The 18,388-nt window shown below is 46.4% G+C and overlaps 1 protein-coding gene across 1 annotated transcript in view; it reads left to right on the forward strand.

Moving 5' to 3' along the window:
• Kif26b (kinesin family member 26B) overlaps window positions 1–9,088 on the forward strand; it is a 400,661-nt gene extending 391,573 nt beyond the window's left edge. Inside the window, exons 13-15 of the mRNA XM_028755262.1 lie at window positions 4,364–4,566; window positions 5,035–5,185; window positions 8,299–9,088. Of these exons, the coding sequence (XP_028611095.1) occupies window positions 4,364–4,566; window positions 5,035–5,185; window positions 8,299–8,447 (503 nt within the window). The 3' untranslated portion in view covers window positions 8,448–9,088. The remainder of the gene's footprint in view (window positions 1–4,363; window positions 4,567–5,034; window positions 5,186–8,298) is intronic.
• The last annotated feature ends 9,300 nt before the right edge of the window (window positions 9,089–18,388 follow it).

The following is an 18,388-nucleotide window of genomic DNA, read 5'->3' on the forward strand; positions in this document are numbered from 1 at the left end:
TAAAACATTGATAAAACACCCATAATCTAAACTGCAGCAGTTGCTGGCCACTGATCAGGCGTCCCCATACATATGGTAGGAGGGGCAGCATCATAGAGTTTAAGACAACCATGAGAAGTGTGAAATATCCAGAGAGAAGACAATGAACAGAGACATAGTGCCATGTGGCTGAACCCATAACACAGACCAGCAGAAGGACACTTTTTGCCATAGGCCAGTATCTTACCATAGGCAAGGTCCTACAAATCAAAGCAACTGTGGAGGGCTTTGGAGGCTGAGAAAATGAATCATGGATCCTGGGTTTGGAGCAGCAAGAGCATGGCCAATCTGCAACATGGTAGGGTTCATTCAAAGTAGAGTTCATCCATAGTGGGGTTCATTCAAAGGGAATGTTCTTAATGAGCACAGTGAGAGCCTAGAAAATGTAAAGCTGGGTGATGTTATCCCTTGAGCATGTGGGAACTATAATAAGAACACACAGATGCATTCTATATAGCTCTGTAGGACTGTACCAAAAGCACATGATATAATGTAGTCAGCGGTAGAGAGTGATTACAGACTCAAGAGGGACTTCTGTGAGTAGATTTTGATTGATTCTTTGCAGTTCTTAGCCAGCCCTCTGTGATAGGCAACACAAAACTGTGTAGCCTAGAGATCAGAGTGATGATGACCTGGCTGGGTGGGGAGTAGTGTCTGCCTAGCCAGTAGTTGTCTAGTTGCTAACAGAATGTAAATCATCACTGCACCAGCCAAGCCCCCACCTTTAACCCTGCCCACATCACTCTGAATTAGTCTTCACTCTTTCAGATCCTTTTTATCTCACTATCTGATCCCTTCCGTTGCACTGTGGGTTACCCCCGTACCTTCTTGCCATTGCTTGCCTTCTCTTTGTTTGATGGGGAAGTCTGAGAATTGACAGAGACCTTGCTCTGAAGGTAGTTTATTCCCACTGCACGGGACTTGGCCAGCTGTTACCAGCATCTGGAAAACTTAGGCTAGAGGGAGAGGCTGCCTGAAGAGAAGCTACCCAGGGGAAGCACATTGGTTCTAAGCTACACCTATGCCATGGCCAGCCTAGCCATAAACTTCTGCAAGACCTGCTTGGTATCCAACACCAAGAAGATGCAGGGTGCCATTAGATACCACTGACTGATTTTTTGATTGGTTGTTGGTGGCTGGCAATGTAGCCCTAAAATGTGGCTCCTGTTTCTTGTCTTGAGCTCTAGCATTTATTGTCCTATTGGTGGTAAGTGTTTTAAATATGAAATGTAGTCTAGTCTGCTGTTTTTGTTTGTTAGTTGGTTGGCTGATTTTTTGGTTTGGTTGGTTTTGTTTTTGTTTTATACTAAACACATATCTTTCCTTCTCTTAATGTTGAGTAAATATTGACATTTGATAGGCCAGGCCAATAGGCTACCATTGGCTGGCTGCCTGTCGTGAATTGCACCCCGTTTCCTAGCACTGCACAAGTATCTGTGACTAAGGACCCTCAATGAACTGAGAGTGCCCCAGGCCAGCTCTGATGATTATCTGGTTCTCAGGGGTGTGGCCTGATTTTGTTATAATGAGATCAAGAATCAGTGTCTGTTTCTTGGAAACGGAAGAAGGGGGCTGAAGGTTGCCAGAATGCTTCTAAGAGACTCAACCTAGACACAGAAGAGCAAAGCAAAGGGTGACAGGGCCTGGTCACAGAAGAGAAAAACCACGGGAATGAACCTACCCATAGAAGAGAAGGACCAAGGTGAGGGAATCTTCTTCAACATATGGTCAAGAGAAGATAGAAAAGGGACTGTCCCTAAGACATAAGAAGCTTCTTAGAATAGGTCCCTAGAGGTGACAGAGAAGATGATGCCAGGGACTTGAGGACAGAGTGAGTGTCACAGACGATATGAAGTGGACCAGGCTGTGGCAGGAGGGAACTGGGTGATCCCTAATATAGCTCTGCCTCTTCATCTAGAGCAGTGGCTCTCAGCCTTCCTAATGAAGGGACCCTTTAATACAGGTCCTCACATTGTGGTGACCTCCAACCAAGAAATCATTTTTGTTGCTATTTCATAACTGGAATTTTGCTAGTGTTATTCATTGCAATATAAACAAAAGTGTTTTCAGGTTCCTAGACGACCGCGGAAAGAGAACCACCAGTCCAGAGCTTGGTCAGACCATTGTAACAGACGATACAGTTCCAATCCTCAGTCATCTAGGAGGCCTTGGTTCAGACTTCATGGAGATGAGCAGGATCTTAACGCGGGCTTGTGTCGTCATTTCCTACATGCATGTGGCATACGGCTCTTTCCTGTGTCCGTTCACTGCAGTCCTAGGGTCTTTACCCAAGCTGGGGCTGTTTTGGTTTGTTTTCTGATGCTGTGATAAACCCCATGATGAAAAGCAAGTTGAGGAGGGGAGGGCTTATTTCAGCTTCAGCTTACACTTCCATTCACAGTCCATTTTTGAGGAAAGTCAGGTAGGAATTCCAAGCAGGAGCCTGGAGTCAGGGACCGTGGACAAAAGCTGCTTAAGGGCTCATGCTCAGCCAGCTTTCTTATACAGCCCAGGACCACCTGTGAAGGGAATGGCGCTGCTCACGGTGGGCTGGGCCCTCCCACTCAATCTACAGTCAAGACAATGTCCCCAGAGAGCTGGCTACAGGCCTATCATATCAGGTTCCAAGCTTACACAGACAGCACCTTTACCCTCTGAGCTATCTCGCTACCATCCTCTAGGACTCATTATAAAGTAGCATACCATGTAATTTGGTATGAGTTTCTCTGGTGGCTGATAAGACTAAGCCACCTCTATTTGTTGGACATTTACAGTATGTACATTGCTCAGTGACCTAACTTCCTGCCTGTAGGACCAACCTTCCAAAAATAGTTCTGTCAACCCCTAAAATTCTACATGCCAGCAACCAATTCATGGTTATTTATACATGGCCTTCAGCAAATACTTAAGATCTAAATCGTTACAATACCGCTGGGGAAATCATTTGTTGTCTGGCTTTTCTTAACCTTAAAACATAGGAAAAATACATATGTATATTTGTGTGTATATATACATATATATTAATATGTCTATATGTATGTATGCACATATGTATATATATGTATCATATATGAGTTTTTATGTTTATATATGTATATATATGTACATGCATACATATGTACATACATATATACATAAATACATACATACATACATACATACATACATGAAATAAGGAATACTGGAATTAGAAAAGTAGCTTATTTAATAAAGTGCTTGCCGCATACATTTAAGGACCTGAGTTCAATCCCTAGAATACACATTAAGGGAAACAAGAAAGGAAGGAAGGGGAAGGGAGGAAAGAAGAAGGGAAGGGGAGGGATGGAGGAAGAAAGTAAGAAAAGGTTGGGTGCTTGTAATCGCAGTGCTGGGGTCACAGAGAAAAGTGGGTGCTGGGGCTTGTTGGCTGGTTAGCCTAATCTATTCAGCAAGCTCCATGGCGATGAGAGAGCCTGTCTCAAAGATCAAGGTGAATGATGCCTGAAGAATGACCACTGGCCACCACACACCTGTCCACATGTGCATGAGCCCCAGACAGAGAGAGGGGGAGAGAGGGGGGGGGCATACAGACACACACCACCATCACCTTACCCACACACACACACAGAGGAAGAAAATACTGAGACCTTAGGAAAACTGCCTGCCATCTTTGTACCCGTCTCATTTCATTCAGGGATTAAATGGATGCTTTGTTTCCATCAGGCATTATTAGGCTTTTCTATACACAGAAGCTCCGTCGTTTATAGTAGAGCACTCTCCTGCTGTGTGTGAGGCCAGAGGTTCTATTCATCCTCCCCTCACCCCCCCACTCGTGCACACACACACACACAGATACACACACTCACACACACTATATGGAGGAGAATGACAATGGTCGGGTGTGACTTGCTATCTTTCCCTCAGTGTAGAAGGCTTCTTGAACAGTTTATGACCTTCATCGTTTACAGTGGTCCTCCAGGTACAGTACCAAACACTAGGACCTTGTTACCCTAGCAAGGACATCTCTAACTTCATTGGAATACCCAGCCTCCCTGGCTTGTGCCAACCTGACTCAAGCCCTTTCCTGCACAGTCTTTACTAGGGGTGCTTGAAGGGTGTTGGCTCTAAAGGTCAAGGCCTTTGTTCATCTTCTCTAGATGAAGCAAATGATGGGTTAAGAGGACAGAGGGGTGGTGGGAAACTGGAGGGTTTTGTACACAACTCCAAGGCTGATGGGAGATGCTGTCCATTATGACTGCAGCTATTGAGGGATGTTCATTATGACCCTATGCTAGCCCTTACATTCAAGCTCACTAGCATCACCCGGGGCTTCTCTTTGTCTTAGGTTCCCAGAGACGGAGGCTCATTCCAGCATTGTCTCTTGATACTCCCTCCCCTGTGAGAAAAGCTACCAGCAGCACAGGGGTCCGCTGGGTGGACGGCCCCTTGAGGAGCACCCAGAGGAGCCTTGGGGAACCGTTCGAGATTAAAGTCTATGAAATTGATGATGTGGAGCGCCTGCAGCGACGTCGAGGAGCTACCAGCAAGGTGAGGCCACTTCCTCCCCAAGGGTCCTGCCCTAAAGAATAGAACTTCCAGAGGGCCTTCCCAGGTTTCTGGAATGGGCAGTGGGTGGTGCCAGGGCTCTAGTCACAGTCACAGACTTTGCTAGATCCTGCATGTTCATTTTCTGGGACACTTTAAAAGCTAGTGAGCTGGAGTCTGAGGAGCTGAGGGACTTTTTTGGCTTCTTGTTCTGAGGTTTCCCACATGAACACAGACTGACATTTTGGGGATCCATGAGCCTTCTAGACTAGAACAGCCTGCAGTAGTCTCCCTGGAGCTGGGTGTCTTGTCTGTTGAGGTCACCAGGATCCCTACCATGCTTCTGGGAAGCTGGGCTCCTGTCACATGCCCCTCTCACAGTCCTCTCTGGAGGCAGCTGCAGGCATGGGTCAGAGCAGAAGGCCCTCTGCTTTTCTTCTCTCTACTGCCCACCTCTTCCTCTGTGCACAGGAGGTCATGTGCTTCAATGCCAAGCTGAAAATCCTAGAGCATCGGCAGCAGAGAATCGCTGAAGTCCGAGCCAAGTATGAGTGGCTGATGAAGGAACTGGAAGCGACCAAACAGTACCTGATGCTGGACCCCAACAAGTGGCTTCGTGAATGTAAGGCCAGTTGACACATGCCCATCCTTGCTATCACTGTGGTTTCCAGTAACACAATCTAGGAGCCTAACGCAGGATGACAGCCACAGAGACCGCCTGTATTTGAGGCATGGGGCCCATGGGATGGAGCCATCCTTCAGAGCAGCAATCCTTCTATCAGGCCAGGGCAACAGAAGGTAGTAAGGATTCCTGTACAAGATGCTTTCTCTTGAGGGTCTCAGTGGAGAACGTCTGAAAGCAAAATGTATTCTCTTCCCTACATGTGGCAGACTGACCGGAAGACTAAGCCATAGACTCATGAGGTTTATCTAGCCTAAAATGGACCAGGACTGTAGCTCTCTTAATAGACTAGAATGTGCCACCCACAAACTGCTCCTGGGGACCCTGAAAGTCCAATGACCAGCTCTTGGGTTATTTCCATTAAGCCAAGAGCCCAGGTGATAGTAATCACCAGGTAACTATTTACAATGGTGTTTTTTGTTTTGTTTTGCTTTTTGAGAGATTTGATTGTCCCTAATTTATTTGTAACTAGCCATTCCATTTACTTCAAAATAAGGCTTAACTCTGCTTCGGCTATTACACTGGTATGGGACCAATTCTGGAAGACTTTGTCCATGGATAAAATATATCAACTGAATTACAAATGCTCTCTCTCCAGCTTTCCTGTTCTTCTCTTCCCTCCAATCCCCTCTTGTAACCTTCTTCTCCTGCAAGTCACCCCCTCCTGGTGAGGAATCTCACAGGTGTAGCCTAGATGCTTGGATTTGTGTGTTCCAAAGAGCTGGTTTCAAAACAGACTGGAAATGATACATGTGAAGACAGGCCAGGGTCTACCAGCTCCTAACTACACTTTCCAAGAGTAATAACCTTCTCACTAGCTCAGAGAGCAGAGAACCCTACTATTTGGGGCTGCATCTATGGCTCTGCTCAAGGTCCCATAGACATGATTTCAATACTGACTTTTGCTATGTGCTGGCTGTGTGACTTTGGGTCAGGTGTTTGACTCGCTGGGTCTTGGTTTCCTTGCTATAAAAAAGAAGAGTGGTCACGATCATCCCACAGGATGGCTCTAGGCTGTGGCAAATGCTTATGCAACATGGCCCAGGGGAGGCGTTTGGCATCTTGGAATACAGGCAGTTATCCCAGAGTTCAATCAGCTAATTAGCCTGGCAGTAGATACTTCCTCAGTGCTGGTTAGTTCCTTGGTTGGCGATTTTGGCAAAGACACAAACTCCCTCGCCAACAGGATTTTCATCTCAGGTAGAACAAGACCAACACAGGGATGAGGACATGACCCCAAAGCTGATTGAGACATAAGCTGCCCAATGGGCCTTCTCCTCCTCTGCTCTCTCCTGTTTCTTTCATGGACCCCTGGATCCATCCTGGTCCCTTAGGCAGCACCCTCATTTTCACCATCGTCTTAGAATTTTATTTTTTCAAGAGTACCTTATGCCCAAGACATGCTTGAAAATGACCATCATTTTCCAAACTAAAAATTTTCCCCTGAGATGCAAATGAGCTTACACATCTGTACACATGTGCCTCAGATGCTTGGAGGGGTGATTGCTCTCTTCCTGCCTTGGTACATGTCAAGGGTTTGTAATATTTCTTTTTTTGATACTGAGAAAAACAACAGGTAGAAGATTACTCAAAAGGGAGAAATACAGATTTTTTTGAAAGATTTATTTTTTATTTTATGTATGTGAGCATATCCAGATTTTTTTTAAAGATAAATTTAAACCAGGAATCAGGAAAAAAATATCAAGTAGACTGTGTGCTAACTCTCTGGACCGATGGGTAGGGGCAATGCTGTAACTGAGATGCGTTGACTTGTACCTTCAGTTTCAGTCTTCCCTCCTTTTGGCTCTCTCCAGAGGAGCCTGTGATAGTGTCTGGTGTGCTTAGGGTAGAGTGAGGCTCTGGTTTCAGTGTACTGAACTGAGACGTAGAGGGCCCTGGATCTGTTTCTAGCCACAGTCCTTATTAGCAGTATAACCTTGAACAAGGCCCTCTCTGACTGGACACAGAACTGCCCCTGTTCAAAGAACTCTGCTCCATGACATACCCTCGTGTTTCTGTATTGGGTATGGGTTTGCACATTTATCTCATTTATGTTATGTTCTTCTTGTTGTCAACTCAAGGTGGATAGGAGAAGAAGGGAGAGGGGCCCCTCTCCTTCCTCCTCTTGTGTTGCTATTAAGGAAACAATGCCAGTTGAGGTCGTTTTGCCCATCTGGGAATTCAGTGGGAGGCCCTGCTAAGCTGTCCACACCCATTAACAGCTGTCCATTCCATGCCACACACCCCATTTTATAACACCCCTAAACTGAGACTTGGCTCTGCCAAGCCGTTATGGGGCAAGGGGACCCCAGATCTCTGCCCATCAAGAAGGGAACCCACAAGGACTTTTGGTGCTATAGGCCTAAACCCAATGCAAGGTACCATGGTCATATGACTCAACTTGTGTTTTGAGCCTAAGGGTTGTCTTAATTGTTAGAAAATGTTTTTTAAATATCATATGTACCCCAAGTGACCAGTGAGTGAGCCTGGTGAAATTGGGTCAGGTGCTGGGTTTTGCTGAGCAGCTCAGCCTCCAGCCAGAAGAGACAGGGGCTAGGAGATTAAGGCTAGCTTCAGATATGTTGAGAGTTAGAGCCCAGCTTGTGTTACACCTGGCAAGGGCAAGATCCCCAGCCTGAGGGCCAGCCACACATAGCACAGGGATGGGAAATGGGAACCTGCTTTTTCTAGGAAGGTGGGATATGCATGTCTCTCATCACTCCTGACAGGGAGCTCTTGCTGCCATAGCATCCAAGAGTTACTTGTATTGGTTAACAAAGTGGTGGAGTCGGGGGAACTCAAAAATCTGTATTGAGGGCAGCTAGAGTAGGCATCGTAAGGTTCTAGACCACCTCCCTGTTCCTTAGAATGTCTCTGAATATTAAGGAGCTAGAAACCACAATGGGTGTCCCTTTCTCTGGCAGATACTGAGGACCAGGAAGAGGAGAAGTTTATGTTGTACAACTCAGGCGACCTTGGACCAGAGGAGGTGGGGGGAGTTAGCCCTTCTTATAGTTAGCCCTCCCATCTCTGAGAGCTCCTTTCTCTTTCAGTTGACTTGGAACAGGTCCTGCAGCTGGATTCCTTGGAGTACCTGGAGGCACTGGAGGGTGTGACAGAGCGCCTGGAGAGCCGTGTCAACTTCTGCAAGGCCCATCTCATGATGATCACCTGCTTTGACATCACCTCCAGGCGCCGGTAAGGACCGATGAGCTCCGTGCCATCAGTCCCTCTCTCCCCAGGACTTCAGCAGGACACCGCCCTCCCAAGCCCTCTGTGCTGGCAACACCCAAGACAACAGGATGAGGATGAAGGTTGGTAGCAAGTCTGGAGTGAGCGTGGAGCGAAAGGCGATGTTTCCTTTGTTTGCTGTAGGAAAGAAACGAACAGACACCAACATGTGGAAGGAGGAAATGATGGGAAGCCCCGTGGGACTGAGAAAGCACTTTGAGGAACCTTGAAGAACTCTGTACATAGGACCGCTAGCAAAGAGACTCTTAACCTTGCGGCTGTGAGAAAGGGGAGGGTGCCATGGGATTACCATGGGATGCGCAACACCAACAAGATGACCCAGAATGATGGATTAAGTGCCTTGCAAATCTTTCTGATTATCCAAACATTTGTGTTCATACTTTCTTGTGTCCAGATGGTGCTAGTCAAGAAGAAATCAACAAAACAGAAAACTCAACTCAGTTTTTGAAATGTATCGATGGCTTGTTTTCTCTTGGTATTTTTCTCTTGTTTCTGATTTGCTGTTGTTTTTTTCCCTGAGAAGTTGTGTTTGTAGTGATGTCTCCTAATTGGTATCGTAGCTGAATAAAGGGTAACTGTCTTTCATGGCTATTCTGGTAAGGCCACTCAGAACACGGCAACTGTATTGGCACGAGCCAGTGTGTTTCCCAGGGAGGTTTGGAAGGACAGGTGAGAGAGATGCCACCTTCCATAAGCAGCATGTCAGCTGGCAGACCCAGGATCGGGCCTGGAATGGGTACATATGAGCTTTAGTGACAAGGAGAGTTGTCTTTAAGGGGAAGGGTGACTTGAGTCCCCGTTTGTTTCATGTGCTCATGGCTCTCGAAACAAGCTCATGTTCCTTTCAAATCTAAAGCCTCTGGGTGGGAAGCTTGGACAACTCCAGCAAAGTCCCATTTCTTTGTTTTCTGTGGTGTCATTGATGAAGGGTGGGGATGTCTGCATTGCAACTCTTTGGGCTTACACAGGCTTGGGGGTGTGTCGCTTTCTACCACCCAGTGTCCTCTCCAGTAACAATAGGCCAGCTCTCCCCTGTCCTAAAGCCTCTGTGGCTTGTCCCTGCCACCTTGGTATCCTGAGGCAGAGAAAGGAACCCCATCCCTAAATTCCAGACCCTGTATACACAGGGCAGAGTGGAGATCTAGATCTTGCTTCCCCCTAAAACTGAGGACTTTATTCTCAAGTTATCCCCCTCCTTTCAGGATTTTGGACCATGTTAGAGATACAGGGCTGAGGCATGGAATGGTCAGGCATTGTCTGTAGGCCCCTGGAACAACCAAGAATCCCAGGAGGACCAAGGATTCTGTCTCCCAGAGCCTCTGCAGCCTGCCTGTGCAAACACAAGCTCAGGGGTCTGGAAAGAGGACTCTGAATCCTCACCCTCTCTGTGGTGTATCTGGGCCAGCCCACTAACCAACTCCTCAACCCCAGATGCTCCCCAAGGAGAAAGGACTTTGTATTTCTGGATCAGCCCTTTTGCTGGACACCTGTATCCCAGCACAGCATGGTGTGTGGTCAGCAGAACTCATCACACAGGAATTATGTGAGTGTTGGGGCACCTGATCCTTTCTTCAGAATAGGGCACAGATAAGACCATCAGCTTGACTATTTTGGAGGTCAGCCTGGTAGACCAAAAGCTAGCCCCATGGGTCACAAGTCCTGTTTTACACATTCCTAAGAGGTGACTCTTATGCAAAAGGGTCTAAGCTCTGAAATGGCCCATTTCCCCTTCTGTGTATCTTACAGCTTTAACAAGTGTGTCTCCTAGAGAAGCTGGGCCTTCTCAGATCTTCCACAGCTCCTCCCCAGTGCCATTCTGCAGGAATCCTGAGCTCAGGGCCCACCTCAGCCTCATAACACATGTGTGCATGAGCCTGCTTAACAGCAGTGTTCTTGGAAGCTTCTATACCCATAGGGATGCCAATACTTTGAACATCTGTTTTGATTGCTGGTTTGAAATATACTTCTGTTTTGTTTTTTATGAAAGGCCTTGATTTGGGAAAAAATATTTAAAGAGAGCACGCCTGGGTTTCTTTTCTGTGCTCAAGAGCAAATTTATTTGATTAGTAGTCCATGAGCTGGGCTTTGGGCCCTGCTGCCTTTTCCCTTAGCCCTGAGGTCATCAGGCCCCAGTGCATACTTTAACCGGCCACCAACAAAGTCCAGTGTCTTTGCTGGAGTAAGGCTATGCTGACACATCTGTAGACAGCAGACTCTCAGTCAGCAGGCTCTCTTGGGAGAGCCGCCCTTGGTTGCCTCCCACTCATATCTGCTTGCATGCATTCCAAGCAACTTTATGCTTCAGCTTGGCCATGTTACCAGAGTTACTTTACCAAGCTAGGTTAGCTTCCCAGGAGGCCACATCCACATGACAGGGCATCCCACAGGACCCAATAGGTGGTGCAGTGAGACGTTTTTGTGAAAGAATGTGCATCTCTTGTCCATTCCAATATCATGCCCTTCTCCAAAGTAAACTGTAAACATCTTATTCTACCACATAGGTCTATCTTAGCTGATAAGCCTGTGGAGAACTCCTGCATCCCATGATGCACCTGTTCCCTGCCCTGTCTATGGCAGTACAACTCTTTAGGCACCAAGACGTAGTCCTGGCATCTGGAGATTGTTCCAGTGTGAGGTGGCTCCAAGTTTGGCTTGAGGAACAAGCAAACACTCACAGGGACTGTCAAAGAACTCGTTTCTAATTCATTATTCATAGATGGCCCCCAAATGTTTCCCTGAAATTAATATTTAGGTACCTATGCCTTACTTTAATTGCCCCACAACTGTAGCTGTTGCTGGATTTTACAATCCTAATAAGTTCGTGTAAAAGACGCACAATCCAGATATTTTAATTATGAGTCATATGCCTAGATTGGGCAAATCTAGGGTTACACTAACTTATTCCCCAACTCTAAGGCCCCTTGTTATTTGCTGTTTCTCCTGACCACTTGGTTCTGGTCCATGGCAGCTTCCTCCTCCACCATCTTCTTCCTCTCCTTGTCTCTGTCCCAATTGTCAACTCCCTCTCAAGCCTCCAGTCCCACCTTTCCCCTCCACTGCCCAATCCCAAGCTCTAGCCTTTCTGACCAGGTACATTGGGGAGAAGCTTCACACGGCATCACTTGAGTAATGATCACTTGAGAAATGGTCTGGGCGACCATTTCTTGAGGAACCAGTGTTGGCATTAGAATCCAAGCTGCCTCAGGTCAACCCACTACATCTAGCCCAGCTTCAAAGAATTTAGTGTGAGGTAGAAGCATTTGCAGCCCAAGGAAAAGTAAAATGTGAAACGGGGCATCATTCTCCCAGGAGGAAACCCTTAGCTCACCTCACCTGGGCCAGGGCATAGGTACTGTTGCTCTGAGGGAGCTGCCATTTGCTTTTAATACCCACACAGAGCTGGCAGCTTTCATCTTATCCCTGACCTCTTCTGGACACCTCAGGAAACTGTCTCTAACTTTCATCTCAGTAGAGTTGAAACCCACACAACTCTCCTGTGGTTTCACCTTCAGACCCTGTTCCAAACATGGGGAACATAAGATACAGTTTCAGAGATGGATCCCCTAACGACACAGCAATGACCCAGGTAATGACCCCTCAGCAGGAAAATGGCTCCTAAGCTAGAGACTAGTGTAAGGAACACCACACAGCACCAGGAAACAAGGCAAAGGGTGGACAGCAGGAATGCTCATCCAGTGGGAACCAGGTCCCATTTGCCATGAATCAGCTTAAAGCTGGGAGTCTAATATCCAGGAAAGAGCTCCTGTGCTCTGTAGGGAGGTGCTTCCAAAGGTCCTATACTCAGGTTGTGCTTGCTGCAAGGAGTTCGTTCCATTCAAGCTTTGAGCAAGGAAAGCATCTGCCGTGTGGGTGTGGATCTCACATCCTTGGGGAACAGCCACCTTCTCTGGCCTTCAGAGTCACATGCTCCTCATTAATTAGGGTTCCTTCATATGCCTTCCTCTCAGCTTTGTGTTTCAAACCTGCTGTCTGCCCTTGACTTCCCGGTAAAGAAGGTGAGGCTGACAAGAGCCCACAATTTGCTCAGTGCAAACGTGGCCTTCGTTGATCTGTAATTGAGCCCGGAGTGAATGTTTTTTTGGTTTCCTTATTCTACCAAGAATTCTAGTCTGTAAAAGAAATTACTAAAAATGAGTTCCTTCCACAATCGAAAACAGATTTCCTGAATGTTGTGCTTTCCTTGGGACATAGACAAAAACATTTCCTCCCTTTTAGGGTAGTTTATCTTTAAAACCAAAGCCAGGGCCATTAGAAACATGTTGAAAATCCTGTGTTCTATGAGTTGATGCTGACTAAGCCATCCACTGTCATCACCCTTACAGCCTCCCTGCTATTGCCTAGATTTGGCCCAGATTCCACATCGAAAGGGGTGTGCTTAGTGCTAACACATGTGTGGCAGTGGGAGAGGCTGACACAGTCCGCTGCTCTTTTCTTAGCCAAGTTAAACAGCTGAGGGCAAGTTTCACAGGCATGCTTGGTAAACGGTTCTAATTTTTTTTTATCTAATGTAGAAGATATATTCTTCTACAGTATATAGATTACAGTATATAGATACTCCTGGACAGTATCAGTAACCTCTTTACAGCATTACAAAGCTGTTTGTAAAAAAATGCATACATTGTATTGTAGAGCCATCTTCCTGATGTGTCAGAGAGAATATATTTCTAAATGACAAACTCTGCATTATTTCCATAGGAATAAAAGCAGGATAATAATCCAGGAAACTATCTTAAATCCAGTATATCTTCTCCAAAATCAAAAGCTTTTGAAAATGTCTAAGAGTTAATTTTTTCATTCCTAAACAAATACACTCTACTTTGGGGTGTCTGTATGCAAAACTGAGATGATGTCAGTGTTAGACAGAGCATGGCCCTGTGTGAGGGGCCAAGCTTCATTTTCTCCACATACAACAATTGCTGGTGTCGCATGGATGTGAGCACTCCAGGATCTGTTTTATGTACACTCAGAATGACCTTGCCCAAAGGAGTCTCCTACCTCCGTTCCTACACTGCCAGCCTCCTACACTGCCAGTCTTGACTTAAGGAGACATGATTTGTAACCTCAGAATGTTGTCCTGTAACACTGCTTGTGTTTCTAGATCTATTTATGCATTGTGGTCAGGAACACCCTCCACGTGTTCTGAGTTGAAGTGTATGCTTGCTCGGTCTGTGTTTTGTCTTTTTCTTCTGCTTTTCTTACTCCAGCAAAGTCTATTAGCAGAGACATGGGCCAGGGAAGGGAGGATGGATACAGACAGGGGTGGGATCGCATCCTCAAAGTGTAGAGCTTTGATCTGAATCTCAGTTGTCCCTCTAAAATGCAGCCAAAGGGACTAAGACAAAGCTCTTCCTTTCAAGTTGGCATGCCGATCAACTTGGAAATCAGGTTCCATGGGCTTTTGCCTTCCTAACAAAGGATCCAGCCTCCTCCAACTGGGTCTCCACTCATCCCTTGAGGAAAGTGCTGACAGTATTAAGTTCTACTCATTCCCAAGACCCCCAAGAGGTCCTCACCGTGGATAGATGTTATAGCTATCTGTTCTTAAGAAACCAAAGCACTTTAGTGAGTCTTGCAACCCATAATACTTATGGCATGTGTCCCCTGAGAGGTGGAGAGGCTTGGGCCAGGTCTCATTTGAGAAGCAACTAGAGCTAGGAGGAAAAGCCTGGAACTAGGAAGCAGGGAGCTGGGGCCACATCTGTGCCACCACAAGCTAGGAACCTTGGGTATGTTGCTGCATTTTGCTGAGCCCTCTGTAGACGGTTTTGGGGAGATCAGAAGCTACCCTCCTGGGATAGCAGAAAAGGAAGGGAATAGTGTAACTGGTGGGACGTGCTTTGAAGAAATCAGAAGCTCTCTCCAGAGGGGAGGGAGGATCATATATAAATGAAGAAGCTGACATCCATAGTCACTGCCTGGCCAGGTTCACAGAAGAGTCTCACAGCAGAACTGGGACATGAAACCAGCCTCCTGGACTGTCCCTGTTAGACCACCTTTCACCCAGAGTGTGTACATGAACACATGCTACTCCTCTGTGCCAATGTGTGCACATATGTGGGTGTGTCTGTACAGGGGTTGTGCAGCACAGATGGACATAGGACAGAAACTCCCAAGACCTAATTCCCTTTTAACAGTATACCTGTCTGTGGCCTGGGACACACAACCAACTCTTCTGGATCTCGGATTTTCTAAGTCGTGAAATGAGGACACTGTGGTACATGATCTTTGTGGTTTGTCCAGCTTTGGCTATGAGAGCCCCTAACGGGTGATGTATGTATGTATATATCTATACGCTTATCTGTAGAAATGGGCCCATTGGGAAATTGGAGACAAGGCCTGCCCAAGTGCATTGATTTTTATCAGAATCTGCAACTTCAAAAGTCTGTCAGCCTTCATTTCAAAAGTCGATGGGATGGTGGGATTTACTGTCATTGTTTCAAATTCACTGTTGAACTGGGTAGAGGATTGGTGCTGTTTTAAAAACTAAGTTCTTAGCTCACAAGTATTTGTGGTTACTTTTTGAAACACGAGTCATTTGTTCAATAGTCAAACCGTTAACTCTTCTGCCTTGGGCAGGTCCCCACAGCCTTGTTCAGGCTGGGCTTGTGTACGGGCTTTTACATAACTATAGAAAGTTAGCTGTTGGCTTGATCATGGTAACCATGAGCAGACTGCTCGGAGAGCAGGCCAGGAAAGAATTCCATAGTTCTCATCAACTGGTGACATGAAACCGTTAAGCTGTGTGCGATCCCCTGATGTGAAGATGTTGTTCACTGGCTACGGTCTCTGACTCTGTGGCATATGAGGTATAAAATGTTGTTAAAAAAGAAATCTGGTGTTTAAAAGAATCAAAGTATGGTGGCATTAAATGTTCACTTTTATTCTACCCAGAGTTGTGCTTCCTTCTCTACCCAGAGAACGTCATTCTTCTTTTTATACACAAGGAGAATGCCATTCTAGGACTAATGTAGGTTACTGTACTAAAGTCATACCTTAGCATAAGAGACTCTAGGCCCAGAGGGTCCTCTGGGGCTCATCTATCTCCTCTCCCTATGGGTCTGTCCCCCAACGAGTCAGAAACTCAGGCAGGGATGGATGAAGGTGAGGGCTGTCACAGAATCTCAGGAATGGACCTCTGTCCCCTGCCCCAGAGAGTCAGCTAGCATAGTGTTAGTCTCCCTCAGTTCCATATTTCTGGTGTCACACCAAATCAGAGTGTGAGCGGTGGTTGCACATGACTTGAGCCTGGACACAGGGTTCCTCATTACACTGTTACTGGTCCTCATTACTCAGGTACTTGTCTCAACTATGACTAAGCACATTCCAGAAGGAGAAAAAAAAGATCGAGAATGTACAAACATCTCCTAGGGAAGCCCCTGCCCCCAAGGACAGCCTCTTCCCCTCCAACACAGGCAGCAATGGGCACCTTCAGACATCAGGGTGCACCAGTACCTAAGGGACAGGCTGAGTGGCCAGTAAACAAACACATGCTCTTGCTTCTGCCCAGGAATGTGCTACGTCTCTATTGCTGCTCTGACAACCTTGCCATGTTTGTGGGCCCCTAAGGCTCTGGATTTTCTTCTCAGATCTTAGACAAGACCTTCCTGAGCTTCCTACGGGTCATTAAAGAATAACCCATGTTCCACAGGAGTTAGGCATGGCCTCTCATCTCAGCTTGTCTTCCACTCACATCTGCCCACTGAACATGGTTGTTGAGGAGAATGGGTGTGGTCACCAGAAGCAAGATGTCTTTGTCTTTCGTATGGTCACAGTCTCTAGATTGGTATCTACATTGTGTGTGTGTGTGTGTGTGTGTGTGTGTCTATGTGTGTAACTATTAACTTTTTCAAAGCCCACTTTTAATGATTACTTTAACTTCTCTTTTAGCCCACCACCCACCAGAGGTAATGGGAAAGAAAGGATACAGGGATTGTCCCCCAACAACCCCTGGGGGACAGGGGACAGAGAACCAGGGGGAACTGGACCTGTTTACCTGTTTAGAAATGGTTCTTTGGAGCAAATACTATTTGCATTGTCTGAAAATCAGCAGTTCAGTTCACAGGAGTCAGCAGTGACAACTCAATCCACTCTCAAACACTTCATAGATACACCAGAAGTCTAGTTCAGTAGAGTCAGGAAAACAAACATGAATCAGCAGCAATGGCACTACCTAGCAGAGACAGCCAGGCCTCAACCTCAGGCATGAATCAGCAGGAGAGACCAGCAGAAACACCAGGAGAAGTTCTCAGCTGTGCCTCTCTCAGGGAAGCAAAGATCAGAGAAGACTAGAGACCTACAAGGTTGCACAGCTAGCTATACCAGCAAGCCTAACTCTGTCTCCATCAGTCTGTGGAGGCCTATTTATCCCTCCAAACATCACGTGTCCTCCACGTGTCTTGCCTCAGCTGACGTCTCTCTGCCAATCAGCCTGAGTCTGCAGAAGCAGCAAGAAACTGCAGCACGCCTCCAGAAGTTTTTTGGTGTGTTTCTCTTCATGGAGTCTGGACAAATGCAGCTCAACTACTCAGTGTAAGGCAGACCAATACATGCGTGTCATTAGTGAAGAATCTTTCATCACATGTCCTTTTACATACTTGCTTTAGCACAACATCCTCTTACCTGTGTCTGCTTCAGTGAAACATTGCTTCAGGAGTCTGCCTTAATCTTTCACCTGTGTCCACTTCAGGAAAACACTCCTTCATGTTTGCTCCAGAAAAACACCATCCAACTTAACTGACTCTCCAAGGAACCCTTAAGTTTCCACTTGTCTGTCTCTCTGTGTGTTTGTTCATGTGTATGTGTGTGCATCTGTGTTTGCATGTATGTGTCTGTGTGCCTATATTTATGTGTCTGTGTGTGGGGTACACGTGTGTGGCCTCAGTGTGGAAGCCAGAGGTCAATCTTAGATGGTGTTCATTTTTTGAGTCAGGGGTTCTTTCTGGCCTGGAACTGCTGATTAGACTAGGCCATCCAGCAAGCCTTGGGAATCCACCTGTCTCCCCTCCCCATTATGGCCATTGCAAGACACACCACCACACCTGGCTTTTTAAAAGTATGGGTTTGTTCTGGGGGTCAGACCCAGGTCCTCAGGCCTGTGTGGCCAGCACTTGCCTCCTTTCGTTTCATGTATGTGACCATGTATCTGTCAGAAGCAACCTAGGGAAGAAAGGTTTATTTTAGCTCATGGTCTGTGCAGAGCAGGGTCTAAGAGGACAGATTTTTTATTAATTTTCTGCTGTTTTGACAGAATATATCATTTATAAATATCATTCATAAAGAATATCATTTATAAATAATAAAAACACATTTGAAGCAAGGTTCAGGAGGCCGGAAGTCCAAAAGCACTGTTCTGAGGTCAGACAGTTATCACATGATGGAGAGCACAGGAACAAGAGTGAGACAGGTCTCCTGAGGAAGGGCTCCGGGGATGGGCCTCTGGTCTCTACACATTCGGAGGAAACTTCCACTAGGTCCCACCTCTTAAAGGTCTCCTAAGAGTGCCAGGATGGGGACCAAGTCCTTACCACACAGACCTAGGAGTGGGGACTTAATATCTAAACTCTAACAACAAAACCTGAAGGTTTTCCTGTAGAGACTTCTGGAGGGTAGATAGAGTTAGGTCTAGGGCTAGGGTTAGAGTTAGGGTTAGGGTTAGGGTTAGGGTTAGGGGTTAGGGTTAGGGTTAGGGGTTAGGGTTAGGGGTTAGGGTTAGGGTTAGGGTTAGGGTTAGGGTTAGGGTTAGGGTTAGGGTTAGGTTTAAGATTAGGTGCTCCTGCTCTGGGGAGTTGAATACCCTATGGTTCTCTGAGATTTCTTCTTGGGCATTCCCAGGGGAGAGAGAAGAAGGAAAGTGTCAGAGAAGCAAGGTGA

This window comes from Grammomys surdaster, unplaced genomic scaffold, assembly GCF_004785775.1.
Source record: "Grammomys surdaster isolate TR1022 unplaced genomic scaffold, NIH_TR_1.0 126051, whole genome shotgun sequence".
Taxonomy (NCBI): domain Eukaryota; kingdom Metazoa; phylum Chordata; class Mammalia; order Rodentia; family Muridae; genus Grammomys; species Grammomys surdaster.